The 18,744-nt window shown below is 37.4% G+C and overlaps 1 protein-coding gene across 11 annotated transcripts in view; it reads left to right on the forward strand.

Moving 5' to 3' along the window:
• Window positions 1–9,310, forward strand: part of LOC125451166 (EGF-like repeat and discoidin I-like domain-containing protein 3) — a 213,558-nt gene extending 204,248 nt beyond the window's left edge. For all 11 annotated transcript variants that reach the window (XM_048527963.2, XM_048527970.2, XM_059644765.1 and 8 more), the window contains 2 exons: window positions 686–841; window positions 2,823–9,310. In XM_048527963.2, coding sequence (XP_048383920.1) covers window positions 686–841; window positions 2,823–2,969 — 303 coding nt within the window. In that variant the 3' untranslated portion in view covers window positions 2,970–9,310. The remainder of the gene's footprint in view (window positions 1–685; window positions 842–2,822) is intronic.
• The last annotated feature ends 9,434 nt before the right edge of the window (window positions 9,311–18,744 follow it).

The raw sequence follows: 18,744 nt of genomic DNA on the forward strand, positions 1-18,744 counted from the left end.
AGAGTGCAGAAAGAGGCCATTTGACCCATTAAGTCTGCACCCACCCCCAAAAAGCATCCCACCCTAAACTTGTAACGCCACATTTACCATGACTAAACCACCTAACGTACACGTCCCTGGAACTATGTGGAGTTTAGCATGGCCAATCCACCTAATCTGCTCATCTTTGGACTATGGGAAGAACCTGGAGCACCCAGAGGAAGCTAACTCAGACACATTGAGAACATGGTAACTCCACACAGGCAGTTACCGAATGCTGGAATCCAACCCAGTTCCCTGGCGCTGTGATGTAGCTGTGCTAACCACTGAGCCATTGTGCTGCCAAAATTCTGTGCATGTTCACTGTTGTACGCAGCTCTAAACAACTGTGGTAGCACCTCTACACCAAAATGAACGTGATCATTTAAAAAGATTTTCATGAATTTCATTTCTTCAATTTCACTTGAATTATTTTTATTACATATTAATAGTACACTGTGGCATGACTTGAATCGATAATATTTTCAACATTTCAACTGAGGCTAAAGCTAATGTAATAAGTAAAATATTTAGTGAAAAATAACAGCAAAGCCTCTGTTGCACTTTGTAAGTACAAGTCAGAATACTTCTTTCTCTTTTCAATAAGAAGTTGCATTTCTGTCTAATACTGGACACGCTGAATAATTTACATTTCTCCTACTTTCAGATTGATCTGCTTGTTCCAACTAAAGTGACTGGCATAATCACCCAGGGTGCAAAAGACTTTGGACACATACAATTTGTGGGTTCATACAAAGTTGCCTACAGTAATGATGGAAGGAACTGGTCTGTTTATAAAGATATAAAACAACAAAAGGATAAGGTAAGTATTGGAAAAAATAAAAGTTTCATACATTAAATGGGCCTGATTCAATCAAAGAAGTTAATCAGTGTTTCTCGAGTTTGTGAAGATTCAGTTTTCCATTTCACATATTTCATTTCAACCAAGGTAATCAAATAATTGAATCACATAGGATTTTGTTTTTATGAGGGCAAGTGCTAAAAAACTTTCAGAGCTTTGTTCAGATTGAGCACCTTGGTATAAAGTCTACAGCATAATTTTGCGATTCTCTTTTGAATTTGGATTTTCAACTTTAGCAGACAAAAACCCAATACAAAGAGAGGAATCAATTTGCGATATAGATACTGGTCAAGTTGATTGCTAATGGCAAGTGAACTAAATAAACTTCTATTTGAACTAAAACCTGAAAATGCCAAATCCCATCACTAGATTGATCATGAGGCATCAGGCCTAGCATATTATTGTGTAATTGGAAATGTTTTAAAGCCCACACTCAAAAGTGTGTTTCAGGATCTGTTTGCCATCGTTCTTCAGAGGGTGTACCCGGAAAGGATTTAGGAATTCAGTATTTATGCCAATGTTTCAATAGAAACTGATGCCAGTTGGCTCCATAGTCTCCATACCCTGGCTGAGCAGGTTAAATGGATCAGCTAGCAAATGAATACATTTTTAAATTAGTTGGAGAAAGCAAGAGCTGCAGTTGCTGGAGTCAGAATCAATACAGTGTGGAGCTGGAGGAACACAGCAGATCAGGCAGCATCAGAGTAGCAGGAAAGTTAACATTTCAAGTTTACACCCTTCATCTGACCTGCTGCGTTCCTCCAGCTCTGCACTGTTTTGACGTTTCAATTAGTTGTTCAGTTCAAATTTACAAGATCCATTTTTATTCCTACCCCAAATAAACTTAGAAGATATCAAGGGAACAAGAATTTAAATGTAGAAAGAGATTCCTTATGTTACCCAAAACAAAAAAAGGCCAGAACTGCAGAATGCCTTTGGGAATGAAACTCAATCAGCATTCCATGGACTGTTTGGTTGTTGTTACCACATGGTGAAAGCCAAGAGAGTGAAATTCGCCTGTTGAGTAAATCAAGATGTTACAAGAGCCTCGTACTTACTTGGCATATAGCACAGGAACAGGCCATTTGGCTTCACCTCGTCTATGCCAATGATTACACAGCCATGTAGGTCTCTTGCAATTCCATGTCCTTAATTTCAATCTTTCAGCTCGTCTTTCTATTCCCTTTTTCTCTTTTATATGAACCTACTTCCATTTTGATAGCATCTAAGGTATTTGCCTCAACCCATTTCCTATGGTACCCCATTGTACTTAGTAACTACCCTGAATCAAACAATTTCTCCTTGCTTCCACTGGATTTAGTCATTACAATTATTTATTGCCTGTAGTATCGAAAGCATTCCTTCTACATCTATTCTGTACAATCCCCACTTACAATTCTGAAGACTTCTATCAAGCCATCTCTGGAATTCTTTTGTTTTCATCATGGAAACTTGAAGCTTTTTTTTAACATGATTCTTGTGGCAGAGGTGGATGTCACTGCAAGGCTGTCATTTCTTGCTCATTCCTATTTGGTCCTGAACTGATTGGCTGTCTAAGCCATTTCAGAGGGCAGTTAAGATTGAACTTCATTGCTATGGTTCTGGAATTATATGTGGGCCAGACCAGTTAAGAACAGATTTCCTTCCCTGAAGGACATTAGTTAACCAGGTATGTTTTTATAACAATTAACAGTGGTTACTTGGCCACCTTTAACTAGATTTTAATGCCATATTTTATTAAATTCAAATTATGCTATCTGCCATGTTGGGGTTTGTATCCATGGATCCAGAATAGTAGCATGAAGATCTGGGGTACTAGTCCAGCAGCATGACCGTTATGCCATGTCCTCTTCATAAATGACCAAATGATAATGTTTGTAGTCGCTGGGGGGTCAAGTTGCTGATGGTTTAATAATAACATATCTTATTTTTCAATTGACAGGTTTTCCAAGGTAATTTCGATAATGATACACACAGAAAAAATGTAATAGATCCGCCTATTTATGCACGATATGTTAGGATCTTGCCCTGGTCATGGTATGGCAGAATCACGCTGCGGATGGAGTTGCTGGGATGCACCGAAGAGTGATGAATACTGCCTCCTGTCAAGAAAATTGTCCTTGGAATATCTCAACAAAAACTGCACAAACCTGTAAGATATCAAAGGGTTTTCATGAACAAGTGTTCAGTTTGTGATAGGCATGAGTCAAGTTACCTGGTCAAGGCCTGCTCTTTATCAGCCATTCCAATGGTGAATTTTCTTCCTTAGAAATTTATTTTAATGTGCTTTGTTAATTTATACGTAATGGAAGAGATCTTTTTATATTTGCAGACTTTAGTCCCTTCCCCACCTCCAGCAAATTTGATTGATATGCGTAGGACTAAAATCTCTAATCACTATTGCAGGTGCCAATATTGTTTCCTATTTATTGTAGCATTTTTTTTTCTCTTTGACTCCTCACAGTAATAAGTTTTTTCGGTCATTCAGTTTCAGTTCTTCTTTATTGTTACAATGTACCCAACAATAAAAAAATTGAGCACTAATAAAGTTTTCATTCTTCACATTATACATGTCCCACATTGTGAGAGACAGTGTCCCTTTCTAGGTGCCATTTTGCCACATGCATGAAATTAAATTTACAAACCTTCCTACTTACAAACTTGGTGATGCCAGTTTGTATGCATTGGACATATAATTAAAATATTAAAGGAAAAAAACCAAGATAGTTTGTGACCCTAAAGACAAAAACAGAAAAACAATAAATCCATGAATATACAAGGCAATAAATTCAAATGATTTGTGGGTATGCATCAACCACGTTCTGTTTGAAGGGCATGCCAGGATTCCAAAGTCAATTGTTATTGTGTTGCATGTTGGCATTTTCAACTAAAATTATTCTATTAAAAGTTTATTTTTAATCAAAAGAGAGGCAATTCCTGTCTAGAAGATTGAATGAAAAGGAGAAAAATGATGTTTGGATTCAAGTTTGTATGAACTGATGAAACATGAGCTGTCCGCTGAGTCTTAATCTGTTCAGTTGTGTTCTGATTTGAATAAATGTAAAATGACCTTTGTATATCAATGAACATACTATGTGGTGGCATTGTAAGTCACTCAGTTTGAGTCATTCATTATATAGTATCTTGATGCACACAGATGGTTTTGTCCTACTGTTTCATTTCCGCAACACCACAAACTAAATTATAACATATTCATACAGAATTCACACCTGTGTAATGTGATTCAGATGCTGTTGTTTGACAGTTTCAGAATTTAACTATTCATGTACTGAAATAGTTGAATTATAGTGCTGTTTTACTTAATTACCGTATCTTCTTTTAAAAATACTGTTATTACGGACTAAAAGTTAATATAGTAAAATAACACTAAACTTATAAAATCCTGGTGTATGAATGGTAAGCATTTGTGTACTGATAAAGGAAAAGGACCATCTAGTGCATTGAAGCCTTATTTACTGGGATTCCTAAATTATTTACCATTTGAATATTGGTGTTTATATTGTGTATTTAACATTAATAACATTGAATGAGCATTTTAAACAAGCACCATTTTACTGTAAGATAACAAGTAAACCATGTGTTTGGCAGTTCTGTTAGTTGTTGCTTCTGCCTATGAAGCTAGGCTTTCACATGTGGCACTGTCATGTATAGCTTTCATATTATTTAGGCACAGGACTGTGACAAAGCTTACAAAAACATCAGATTAGAGGTTCCAATCAATTGTATCCTTTATCATGCCCCACAATAGTAATTTCCACCATGTTACTGGATAAAATGGCACAAACTTCAGAGCTTGGGTAGTAACGGGGGTAGATACCCTGAAACCAAACCACAAACTTAATTACAACCCCGATGCACATTATTTGTTTATTCCTGATTTGGTAACCAAGGTTGCTGGCTAGGTATGATTACATTCCCAACTATATAAAGATATTAATGTTAAATGTTTTGCAGACTATTATCCCTAATCTGTGCAGGGAATTTAGAAAGTTCTACATTTTAGAAGTAGCACCCTCATTGCTATAATTTCATTAGTCTGGTAATGTTTCTGATTTTTCAGTTTATCCATAACAGCTTTACAAGTCTCTTAATTTTTACGAGAGCTACTGTAGATTACAATATTTTCTATTTTCCGAGTCTCTCAAGAGCTGCAGTATCCTTTTTAATGTGTCTCTAATGGGTGACGAGTATTAAAATGATAGTTATCCAATGACAGATCTCACAATCACCTTTTAAAATTCAGTTCATATAATTGAGTTTTGCTGCTTAGAATTTTGTTGGATGCTGAAGACAGTAAAATTTATGAACTTTTATTCATTGCTTTTACGGCAAGCTTGAAAAGAATGAGGTTACGTACCTTACACAAAATTGATTTAAAACAAAGAAGTCGGTCAGTCTGGCATTTATAAATGATATTTACATATTTTTTATGCTTAGAAGGAGGCTAACAATCACTAAGGGAATTAATGCAATCAAATTTTATATGGGATGTCTAACCACCTACCCCCCCATCCCAAAAAAATACACTGCATTAAGGTTTAAATCAATTTTCTTTTTCACTGATGTGGATAATTTTAAATTAACTCTATGAAGGACAACAAAAGGTATGTTTCAGTTGTAGCATTGTAGAACGGCAGAGGATTTGTGGAGAAATCAATTTTACTACAAGCTATTCAAACCACTAGGTTGTTAGTATGTCTTTGATTGTACAGCATTCCTAGTCCTGTGGTGCACTGAGTGACTTAAGAATGTATTGATATGGAAATGAAATGAAATAGAAAGTCAACCATCAAAATTATATTGGGCACAGAGTATGTATGAATTGATTAAATTCAGATCTATGGATTCAGACTGACTGAGCAATGATAAACTCATTGTCATTTGTGGTACCTGATAAATGGAAAGCTTTTCTCAATATATACGCTCTCCCACTGTAAGAGCATTATGCTGTTTACAAACGCCAGTTAATAGAGTAAGTATAACTTTTAGTTAATATTATCACCCAAGAAACAATTGGGCAATTTCTATAGCAATTTCCTCAACAGAACTGCTGCCTCACAGCACCAGGGACCCGAGTTTGATTCCACCCTCAGGCAATTGTCTGTGTGGAATTTGCACATTCTCCCCATGTCTGCGTGGGTTTCCTCTGGGTGCCCCGGTTTCCTCCCACAGTCCAAAGATGTGTAGGCTAGGTGGATTGGCCATGCTAAATTGCCCAGAGTGTGCAGGGATGTGCAGATTAGGGGGATGGGACTTAGTTAGATGTTCTGGGGGGACAGTGTGGACTTGTTGGGCCAAAGGGCCTGTTTCCACACTGTAGGGATTCTGTAATTCTATGAGAAACAACTTGGTGTACAGATGTCACAAAAACTATCGTAAATTTATTATGCAATTCATTTTTATCCTTTAGAAGCCTACTTTCCCATCAATTTCCTCGAACCAAAATGGAAATATTCTGCCCACATCAAAAACAGAATTGCAGTGCGCATACCCAGGAAAGAATACCTAACACTGAATTTTAGGCTGGATTTTAGCTACCAATTCTGGTGGCTATATTTGGGAATTTTCACAACTTGCCAAACTTCCCTCAATAAAAGGTACATGGGAGCAGAGTGTGGGGCAGGGGTATAAGATGCAGTCAGGCCTACTGGTTCCATATGTAAATCAGTTGGTAGCCACAGAGCAGACAAGTGCTGGGCAAGGTGATTAGACCACCCCCCAAGTCTGCCTTGGTTCTCTGCACATTGTCCCAGTTGCATTAGAAGCCTTTAGACCCTCAAGTCCTCATTTCTGATATCTTTGACCCTTTTCCTATCAATCTAACATGGTCCCTTCTATCTTCCATGTTAACTCAGTCTTAATTCATGGTATTTCAGTATCCATTCACCCTGTATTCCCTGTATCATTAGCCAAGCCATAATAATAACAATAACAAATATGGTACTGTTGTGAAAATAAAATACCGCTCATAAATCTTGAGAAAACTATTCTACCAATTATGTAAAAATGTAAGTCACACAGAATCAGTGACTGGCTTCATGAGCTTCATACTTCTAATTTCCCTCAACTAAAAACGGAATCATTAGCAAAAGAGATCACAGAATGAACCTATTATAACCACTTAAAAATTCACTGAAGTCAAACATTTCAGTTATTAAAACATAACCCAATGTTGAGTTAATGTTTCAGTTAGTCTGGGCTCACACCCAAGAGGTTTGAATGTTTGAAGCCTAGATTTTTGATACTTTAATGGTCTCCCTGTTTGACGCTGTCATATGAACAGCAGTGTTTTGTTTTAAGATTGGTGAATGTTTTGTTTTAGGTGGTGAATCATGGTGCAGGTCTAGACAGCATTTGTAAAGACAGAAACAAAGTTAATGTGCTGAGTCCAATATAACTTTGAAGAACAGTTATTTTGACTCAAAATGTTCACTTTAATTTTTGATTCCTAGATGTTGCCACACCTACTGAGTATTTCCACCACTTTCTGTTTTTATTTCTGCTCTCCAGCATCCACTGTACTTCATTTTTCCGGCAGAAATCCAGAACCCCATGTAAATATTCTGGGGACATGTGTTCAAATCCAAACATGGCAGAAGGTGTAAGCTTAAGTTCAATAAACATTTGGAATAAAAAGCTAGCCAGTGGCAACAATTATCTATCATCGTGAAAACCAACCAGTTCACACTCTCCTTTAGGGAAGGAAATCTACCATTACCTGATCTGGCCGATATGCCCAACTCCAGACAGAAAGCAATGACTCTTAGTTGCCACCTGTGTCATTAGAGATGGGCATTAAGTGTTGGCCTAGCCAGTGACACCAAAGCGTTATGTGCATCTTTGAAAACAAAAATGCCTGTAGAGTGGTGTATACACAAGCAAAGAGAAAACTGCTCATACCTCATTGGTAAGTGACAGAAAGCAGTAGCCAATTTTGAAGATGGTGTTACAGGAAGAGGTTTGGATTTTTAGTAATTCCTTTCTGAAAAGGAATGCACAGAATGGACAAGTAGAGGCTGGTTCCCTCTGCTCCAGATGCAGGCCACTCCCCTCAGCAGTCATTCCAACTCCACAAAAATATAGATCATAGAGCCTTTGGCAATAAAGTAGTCTTTCAGTCCATGGTACTTGGGTCAGCTCTTTAAAAGAATTATTCAATTACCCCTCTCTCCTGTACTCATTAACCATAATTTAGCACTTCTTTATACTTTTCCAGCATATCCCAATTGCCTTTTGAAATTCATGACTGAATCTAATTCCACTATCCTTTCAAATAGTGCATTTCATGTGATAAGAACTCAATGCATAATTAAAATGATCATTGTCCCTTGGTATTATTAATTCTCATAAATATTCAGCTGCCCTGGATTGGAATGAACTCTTGTCTGTACCGTCTTAAATCTGTTCTCTGTCCTTCAACCAACTTGCCAGTGCAAAACAGACTCTGTCAATTTATCATAAACACACATATTGCTGTACAGCTCGTATAAAAAGATTGGAAAATTATCAAATTGGGGACAGAGCTTGGTGGTGAGAACATATATGGGCACTTCTTTATGGTGGATTTTGTGTAATTTCCATGGCTGCCTGATTTTCCACTGTAAACTTGGTTGATGGTTGTTGGAATCAAAATAAATGTTTCTGCCACTTATCATGGGCATTTGGTGATAGCTTGCTGAAGTTACATTGGATAGTTGGGATAATTCTGTTGAAAATCCATGATAAATTATGCATAAAATTAGGAATAGATTTGGTATACTACAAGTTAGTTGCTTTGGGGTCATTCATGGAATTGCTACCAAATCACTTTCCTCAAAAAAGTGAACCAAGGCACTATTCAAACCAAGAAAAGTAATTTGTACAGCTCAAAGACACAAGTCTGTTGTGAATTGTTTCAGGACATTACCAATTTACCCAACTTGTGTGTGGAATAGTTAAAGTAATTATAACTGTTAAAGCTGTTGCCAAATGAATAATTTTGCCGTAATTTATGCAAAACCCTTCAAAAAATGTATTAGCATTCTGTGATTTATTTAAGGGAAAGTATGGATATTTGTGTTTACTTATATCTCATTCATGAAGTTCCTAATACAGAAGTTGACTTTCCATTGTTGGACTTTACAATAAGGTTGGAAATGAAATTTTGACTTTGGGTACTTTATGGGTTTGTTTTATTCTTGTATGAAAATCACTCAGCAATATCTTGAAAAAAAATGTGGCTTATGACCATCCTAAAGTTAAAAAGCATATAAAGCTTAAATGATGTAATAGGGGAAAAGTAACCACTGCAATCTTAGCAACTGTGTAACAATACTCTTGTTTTTGTATTAGGCTCCAATTCTGATGGTTAATGCAAAATCCATACAAGCTTGTATGTTCTTCAGATTAACAATAAAACTTTGAAACATCTACACTTCTTGAAATGTGCTTTATATTGATTTATGAACTATTTGTAATTGTTCAAAAGGGCTAAATTGTTCTAATATTTGCAGTAAATGAAAGCAATAACCACTGATAACTGTTCCGTGGTGACAATAAACTACATATCAACTACAGAAGTAATGTATTCGTGCCAAGCCCCTTTTGTTCTGAACTAAAATCAGACTATCACCTGTCTTTATGCCCCATTTGAATGGAAGCAATCAAAACTGACAGTATGTCTTGCAAAAAGTATAATTAATGCAGATTGTCAGAATGTTCTCATCTAATCAACTCATTTCTATTAAATTACTTGTGATCAACCTTCAAATTGGATCTCCAGATATTAAGTGTGCAGAAAATATCTTAATGACCCCATACACTGTCACAATTAAATATTTGAGATATGATATTCACTACCGTGAATGGTTATCAAGCACAATGAGTCATTACTGCTTTCAGCAAAGAAAGTAATGACATTAATCCTTAGCACATCTAATGGGTTGTCTCAGAAGCACTTTACAGCAAATAGGTCACTTTTGAAGTGCAGGCACTGTTACGGAGCAATGTATTAATAAACTTGTTTAAAGTAAGACATTCATCCAATTCTTATTAAAGGAATGTTTTGTCAGGAAAATTATCAGCCTACTAGTTGCAGGTATTATAATTTGTACTTGTACTATTTTATGTACCATTGATTGTGACAAACTCTTTTTCCACTGATAGATATCCATGAATGTTACATCTGGGTAGCCTGCCTTCAATAAATTCCTTGAATCATCACAATCCAATAATTAGCAATATGTTTAAGTATAATTGTCATTATCAGGTCATATTTCTCAGATTCAATAAATAAGTTTAGAACTTATATAGTTGCAAGATAAGAATGTGAAAATAAATTGCAAATACGTTGGAAACTTATTGAATGCATTTTGTGAGGTTGTTTTATGCCGAAACAAAAAATCTTGGCATTGTCCCATTTAAGCATCAGCAATAAAATCTACTTAAGAAAACCTGATGAAGGGTCTAGGCCTGAAACGTCAGCTTTTGTGCTTCTAAGATACTGCTTGGCCTGCTGTGTTCATCCAGCTCCACACTTTGTTATCTCAGATTCTCCAGCATCTGCAGTTCCCATTATCTCTTAAGAAAATCATATCTTTAGTTGGAGAATAAAGCCAATTGAAATGTGATTAAAGAAAAAAGCAGGAGTGAAGCAAAAGCCATTGAGTTAACATTGCTCTTCGTTGTTAAATGGAGGATAGATTTTGGCATGTCACACGCTCAAGATTTGTTTTGTTTGTAAAAAGGGAACATTGTTGGTCATTTAGAGACAGCTGAATAAAGAAATATTATATCTCATTTAGCATCAACTGGAAAGCCAAAAATAGTCCATGAGTACCCTGCATGATAAGGGTGATCTCACTGTGTGTTTTTAATTTAAAAATCTTCCTACTCACACTACCTTCCTCATCTCTCCATCCTTACCTGTGATGTCAAGCATGTGTAGTTCATGGAATTTTTGACTTCAGATATCCACATGACTAGCCCAATGACGAATGCACATTCTAGATTCTTGTCCTGTTCTTGCCAAACTCAGTTCCTTTACAAAACTTAATTATGAATACAGCATGGCAAGTGGAAGACGTATGTAAGGAACACCACCAGCTGCTGCACATGATTTTTTCTACCATATGAAAAACTTCTGTCAACCATGAAGCTTGTGGAGTCTCCTTCTCAAATTTGGTCATCCTTAGAAATCTGTCACCAGGCTCTGCTTACTCCATAATAACATGCAAGCTATGATCCAACTGAGTGAAAAAGTATCAAACAAGGACTTGTAGCAATCTCCTCTATTTTCCTCATTGTACTCCTTCACCTCACCTCCAGCAAATTACAGACAATGTAATGATGGAGGTAATTTTCAGTACAGTTCGGAAGTGTTCAACTTATGCTGCTATTTATCTGAAAGTAAAACCACTCCAACTCAGTCATGGAGCTTCAGTTAGGAGAGGATGCTTATGTGTGCTCACTCAAACAGAATTCTAGGTTTTTGTCTAATATTTCTCGGTAGCCTATGATAAAGTGGGCCATTCACCAAACACAGAAAACTCATGTCCTCTTAGAATCAATTTCTGCTATAAAGCACTTCCACCTTTGATTAACATCAACAGCAAAATGCTGGAAAACCTAAGTTTTCCTAACTTGAGAGCCTCCTCTCAATGAAGATAATAAAATTCATTGTCACTTCCAATGCACTATTTCAGCATTGAACTGAGTATTTGAGGATCAGAGGATCTAAAATCTAAGAGTTAAATGACTGTTTAACAAACTGCTTTGATTCCCACACTCCTATAGCTTGCTTCCAACTCTAATAATATACAACAAAGACTTCAAAGTGCCAGCAAATAACCATCAGTGATGCCATCACGTGTTCCTCCAATTCTGACAGTTATAAAGAAGGTTCAACAGTATCATTTTCTCCCTAACCAACTAATTATGCAAAACAAACTCAGTTGATTGGGATTTGTTTTTTTATATGCCTGATATTAGACTCCCAAATGAAGATTTTGACATGGCACTAGGTTCCTTGAAGGATGAAGGTAGCACTTTTTAAGGATGCTTTGGGAGACCCCTAGAGGGCAGAAAAACTCGCTATCTCATGGAAGACTTTAGTTTGTGACCAACCAAAAGGGGAAGACATGTTTGGAAATGCACTAAACACACTGAGAGACTGAAGTAGTAATATGTAGAGACAGAACTGAGGCAGTTGAGGAAGGGCACAAACTTCCCAACAACCCATTTACCAAACACTTCGAACACAAGCTGCCCATATTTGTAAGGGGATGGGTAATAGCCAGCCAACAACACTCATGTGCCACACGTGAATGAAGAAATAAATAGACTCCAGATCACGCTTTGACTTTATCAGCCTTCTTAAGTGCTACTGAATTTGCATAGATGCAAGTCAGCTCAAACCCAAAGGACTAGCTAAGAAAGGATTAAATTACATAAATGTCATTGTTTACCACTGTTACAACTATGGATCAGAACCCCAAAGTATTTATAGTAGAAACATTTGTAATACCAAAATTTGAATTTTTTTTAAAAGAGGACTGCTACAAACAAAGATAGTAAGAACTGCCAATGCTGGAGTCTGAGATGACGCAGTGTGGAGCTGGAGGAACACAGCAGGCCAGGCCGCATCAGAAGAGTGGGAAAGCTGATGTTTTGGGTCAGGACCCTTCTTCAGAAAAATTATCCTCTGATACTGCCTGGCCTGCTGTGTTCCTCCTGCTCCACATTGTGTTATCTGCTGCAAACAAAACCTCTCCTTTACCTATCACTGTCCCATCCCATTTCCATGCCTTCCTCTTCACTCCCTTAGCAGAGTCCCCTTCTGGCCTCCCCATCACTGCCCTCTACCCTCCATCCCTTCCCATGTTCACTCCTACCCAGCAAGCCAGGCAGTATCTGGAGGAGGTGAAGTCAACATGTTGGCTTCTCCTCCTCCAGATACTGCCTGAATTGCTGTGTTTTTGCAGACTCCTGTTTGTCTCCCTTGGATTCCAGCACTTGCAGGTTTTTTTGTCTCTCTTCACTCCTACCTGGCCTCACTCTCCTTCCCTCCCTCTTCCTGAACTCCATTTCAATAACGCACTTCTTTTCTGCATTTTGGCAATTCCTTTCAGCATGATTCCAATTGAACTGTATGTGATGATGTCAGGTTCCAGATTGGTACAGTGGACAGTTGCAAGGGATGCTGGGTGTCAGCAGACACTGACTTTAAATTAACCTTGAGTGAATAATCAGGGAACTAGTTTATCCTGCTCACACGAGACCTTAAAAACTTGGAACATCCAGAAAATATCCATAATACATTGGAGAATAGGGACTAGTTGTAGTAACAATATTTGTTTACTCCCTTCTTAGCAGCTCTGAGACTGCATTCACATACAAAGACTGCAGTGATTCAGAAAATCAGCTTACCATTGTGGTATCATAGATAGAAGGATGCTACAATCATTCCTCTTTCCTTTACTGGGCCTAAGAGCCTCTTTAATTTTCATTGGCACAGCAATGACTATGTAAGTTTTAACAAGATGAGGTTCTTGTCTAAAAATAAATAGTTCACTGTTTTATCATAATTGGGTACATGTTCTATTAGCTGGTTAGACATTGTTACTAGCCTTTCCTTTCAGCTGCATAACCAGTAAGCAGTTCTGCATATACCGAATAGCTTCTGCTTGTGGAAAGTGCTGCTGTGTGTAGAGCTTGGAAGTCTATGTAATAGAACAAAGTATTATAAGGAACCTTAATTATTTCCGAGATTATTGAGAGACATAAGTAACAAATTTTTCTCCTTGATTAAACATCCTTATTTGACATTAAGTTATCTTCAGTTTTAAAAATAAGCCTCATTCTGAGGAAGGGTCACCAGACCTGAAACATTAACTCTGATTCTTTTCCTTCACAGATGCTGCCCGACCTGCGGAGTGTTTCCAGAAACTTCTGTTTTTGTTTCTATCTTCATTATCGTTTCCCTAATCCTGTCGATAACTTAGAGTGATGAAACGTTCTATTTACGTCCATTTTTCGTAATGAGTAAGCCAGCAATCTATGACTAGTAATAACTCTGGAACAGACAGTACCAAGAATTGCTAGATAACAACATTGAGAGATGGCATTTCAGCCCTGATGTAAGAACAGCTAGCTGATAGGACTGAAATCTAAAATCTACATTCACCATCCTGCATCTTGAGGAGTTGGGTGTCCCTTTTTCCCCATAATGGATCACACTATTTAGCAGGGTGTTAATGAGTGGCTGGATGAAGGTGACTCTGGAAATCTACACCATCAGAGTTATTATGACTAAGCAAAAACATTTCCATGGAAATGTATCCAGTTGATGATCATCATAACTGTGGATCTTGGATGGAATAAAGCAATTTGTGAAGACCATTTGGGGTTTAGGTGCTGTATGCTGATTAGTGGTTGAACACTACTGGAGGAGTTATAGAGTCACAGGAATCTAGAGTACAGAAAAAGTCCTTTTGGCTCATTGCATCACTACTGGTCAAAACAACCACCTAACTAACCACTTGGTGAGAGATTTTGGGATTGTGTATAATGCCACATATATAATAAGATTACTCCCTGAGAAATCAGTGAAATTTACCATTATTGTATCATCTACTTAAAATATAATTTGGAGTTTCAATAGGTTTTGCTTTGATTGTTACTGTAACAGCTCTTAAGAAGGCAATTTCTATCCATCAGCTTCTTCCAAGGTGGTTGGGTGTTGGGGGCTGGGTGTGGGGATGGAGTGTGGTTTGGAAATGATGATTCTTTCACATTCTTGTTCTTCACAGCGATTATAACACATAACTATCCTAAAAATATCACAATTATAATCTCTGCTTTCCAATATTTGTAGGTAAGTAGTAGAGGAATGAAGATGTTTGAAGTTGAGCCAAAGTGGCCGCTTTCTGGGCTATGTCATTCTAAGATGCAATGAAATTCTGCTTTGGCAGTGCCTGATGACTTGCATTTATATAGCACGTTGAACATAAGTTATCTAGTGGTCTCAGAAACATTTTCATGTTCAGTATTTAGTAGTCCATTTCTGCACATGACACCACCCCTTCACTATTTCCTTGGCAAATCTCCGAAGACCAATCGAACATCCGGTGGATCTATCTTTTATTTCTATATTTGTTTTTTTATCATTCCCTTTTGTCTTGCATTATCAGAACATTTGTCTTTGAATCACTCCTGCCCACCATTAATCTCATATTAGTTTCTCCCCATCTTCCTTCACGTTTCCTTTTCCATGGGTAGTTGTTCATCTCCAACATCTTCCAATGCTGATCAAAGGTGATTGATCTGAAAGAGTGATTTTTGTTTCTAACCCCAAAGGTATTTCTGGACCTGTTGAGTCTTTCCAGCAGCTGCTGCTTTAACTTGCAAAAAAAACTAACTTAATGCCACCATCATTACCAGTCATGATGAAGATAATTGGGCAATTCCCCTGATAATCATATCTAAAGGTGTTGAAATTGACATTTCACATGTAATTACTGTTACACAACTATTCCTGGCTGTACTATAAGGTGAAATGATCTACTTTTATTGGGAGAAGTTGCTAGTTTTCTGATCAAATTTGATGTTTGCTGTAGTTTGTGATGATTAATTTGGGTGTACTGCCAAAATGAATTGACTGCTTGCAAGAATGTGCTGTTTAAATAGACTCTACATCTTGCTGAGTAAATGAACATTGCTTCTATATACAACCTGCTACAGGCATGCAGTAAGTATCATTCCAACTGCAACTCATTGGTTAACAGTGGTGTCACTAAACACTTTGTTCTAAGTATTAAATTGTAAATGTCATAATATAATGCATAAACTATTCTCCAGTATATTCCCTAATAAACTAACCAACTAGAAAGAACTGAATCATTATTTCTTGAAATTCAGTGGTATTACCATTGCTGGATATCACATCATCAAGAGAATAAGGGTTACCATTGGCCTGAAACTTAACCAGGCCAGCCAAAAAATGCTATGGCACGTCTGTGGAAGGTAACACATTTCCTGACTCCTCTAAGCTTGTCTGCAAGGCAAAAGTAAGGAATGTGATAGAACACTTTTCACTTGTCTGCATGAAGACAGCTCCAGCAACACTCAATAAACTCGACATCATCCAGTAAGGCAGCCTGCCAGATAGGCTCCCTTAATCAACCACAACCTTAAACATTTTCTTCTTCCACTACCAATGTACAATGTCAGCAGTTTACTGCAGCAACTTGTCATGCCTCCTTTTACAGGACTTTTTGAACCTATGATTTCTTCTAATTAAAAGATAAAAGCAGAAGATACATGGAAATATCACCAAATGTAAAGTTCCCTCCGTGTCACACAGCATCCTGACTTTGAACTGTATCACCATTCCTTCGCTGTCAGTGGACTAAAATTCACAGCTCACCTGAAGCACGATGAATGAGCCTACGCCAGACGGACACTCTGGGAGGCAGCTCATCACCACCTTCTCCAGGGCAATTAGAATAGGAAGCAAATACAGGCCATTGACACTCGCATTTTACAAAGGAATCAAACGTACTTGAATTGTTGCAAGCAAGATATTCCTTTATTGTTTTTCTAATTGCAGTAACTAGATCATTTTGTGAGAGGTATTTCAAAAGTTAGTAATTATACATTCTCTTCTGTAGTCTGTGCATTGTTAAATTAGGTATTCTGGATGAAATCTTTTGATTCAGGCAAGTAATTTTTCCCTAATCTGTGACTATGCCCTAATCATGTTATCTTTAGTGCACATTAACATATACGTGCATCCACAGCTACAGATCACATACATAGCATTCAAAAATAACAGCCATTCAACCTCTATGTATTCTGCTTAATGAAGCCAATTAAAACAAGGGATTTTCTGAATGAGACATTTTGAAGAATTAGGAACTCTGATATTTTTTGCAGTGAAATGTGCAGATGCAAGGGTTGCTTGAACAAGGTTAAAGTATTCACATTGACAGTTTGTTCTTGGCATGAGTGATGTATTGCCACATGCCAGACGCATTTCTAATAACATTTATCTTACTACTGCAGATTCTTCTGTGAATCCAAATTCAATAAATGAGGCTGTTGCAATTTTTTTTCTCTCTGTCAGAGATAACCAAATAGTAGAGTTTGCATTTAATTCACCTGACAGAATTCTGGCGTTTAACATTTGTTGTATATATGTCTTTGCAAGTAATTTGATTTCTGTTCTTCACATAACTGAGGCTTGTTCTTTTGACCTTCTTTTGTTAAGTTCAGTTAAACTCGTGAGCTGGATAAATTTATGTCATTTTTTGTGTAGTTTTGCCATATGTCTTTGATTGCGTCTTTAATTTCAGGAGCTGAATTGTGTTGTCAGGATATTTGTTATTTAATTTAGGTTATCTTAATTGATCTGGAGATGTATTCATCTCTGTCAAACAGTTCATGTTAAGAGTTCAAGCTGTAATCTAACAAACCAAGGACTTTTGTTGAGTTTTTGTCAGACCTGATTGATTACTTAGAAAGGATTCTGCCTGCAGAAATGGTCTGCAATTGAAGATTCATCAATTGTTAATTCCAGAAAATGGATAACTTTAATTGGATGAATGGCTCTATTTACATGATAATGCATGTTTGTCAACTGATTAGAATCTGGTTGAGTGTTAAATTGCCGGGTGCTGCAGGGAAATTCCTGCCACTCTGGCCTAACCAGTTTTATTTGGTTTCAGATCATGCTTGCAAATTTAGTCAAGCTAAATTCAGCATTGCCCATTCTCTTATTAGCGAGAGATGACAGGTTGTGAGTTCAGCCTTAAGGTCACCACATCTCAGGTGAAGTTGAGAAGATGGGACCTTCATTATAACTTTAGCTTGTGTAGGAATTGGACCCATGCTGTTGCTATCTCCTTATATCACAAACCTGGCCAGCCAGCTAACTGACCACCAAAGCTAGCAGTGCACAATAAACAGGTAATGGAACTTCCATTGATATGCTCTGCTGTTTTATCATTTTTTCAAGCTCTGGCAAACTGTGCAAAATCTTTTATGGTTTATTTCACTTCCAGAATCTACAGTATTTTGCATTTGTGTAAAATCTTTTGTGTCCTATTTGAGACAAAGCTGAGTGTTAAGCACCATCTTGTGACTCTCCACACTGCCTTTTATCAGTATGAATGGGAGATAACAATTGCACCGTCATCATTTTACAATGGAGAAAATGTCGCCATTCGTAATTTGGTGCCAGAGAGCCACAGACTTACAACTCAGAGGTAATTGAGAGAAATGATGGAAAAGTAGAGCTGAATAACATCACCATATATTTAAACGCTGCTGCAAGGTAGTGATAGTGTTACTAGACTAGTAATCTGAAGCCCAGACTAATCTTCTGGGGGCAATGATTTAAATTCATACCATAGCAGTGGGTGGTATTTAGGAAGTCATGTAGTACGGAGGTGGAGTCCCCACGTCTGACTGGCTTCATGCCCAACCTGCTTCAGGTGTGTGTTTTTATTCTTATTCATTCATGGGCTTCAATGGCAATAACAGCAGTAATCACCCATCCCTAGTTGCCCCTAAGAAGTTAGTGATGAGCTGCTTTTTGAACCACTGCAGCCCCTTTTATGTAGGTACACCTACAATTCTGCTCACTGGGGAGGGCGATTTTGACATAATGTCATAATGAGCTATGGATTATGCTATCTGTGTTTGACTAGGTTGTATTATCATAGAACACTATGTGGAATGATTTCGCTCATTGCAATTGCACATGGCAGAAATATACTGTCTCTCAGGAAGATGTTTGGTTAGCTCACTTGGCTGGACAGCAGACTTATAATGGACAGAGATGTTAACAGTGTGGGCTTGGTTTC

Source organism: Stegostoma tigrinum, chromosome 3, assembly GCF_030684315.1.
Source record: "Stegostoma tigrinum isolate sSteTig4 chromosome 3, sSteTig4.hap1, whole genome shotgun sequence".
Classification (NCBI taxonomy): domain Eukaryota; kingdom Metazoa; phylum Chordata; class Chondrichthyes; order Orectolobiformes; family Stegostomatidae; genus Stegostoma; species Stegostoma tigrinum.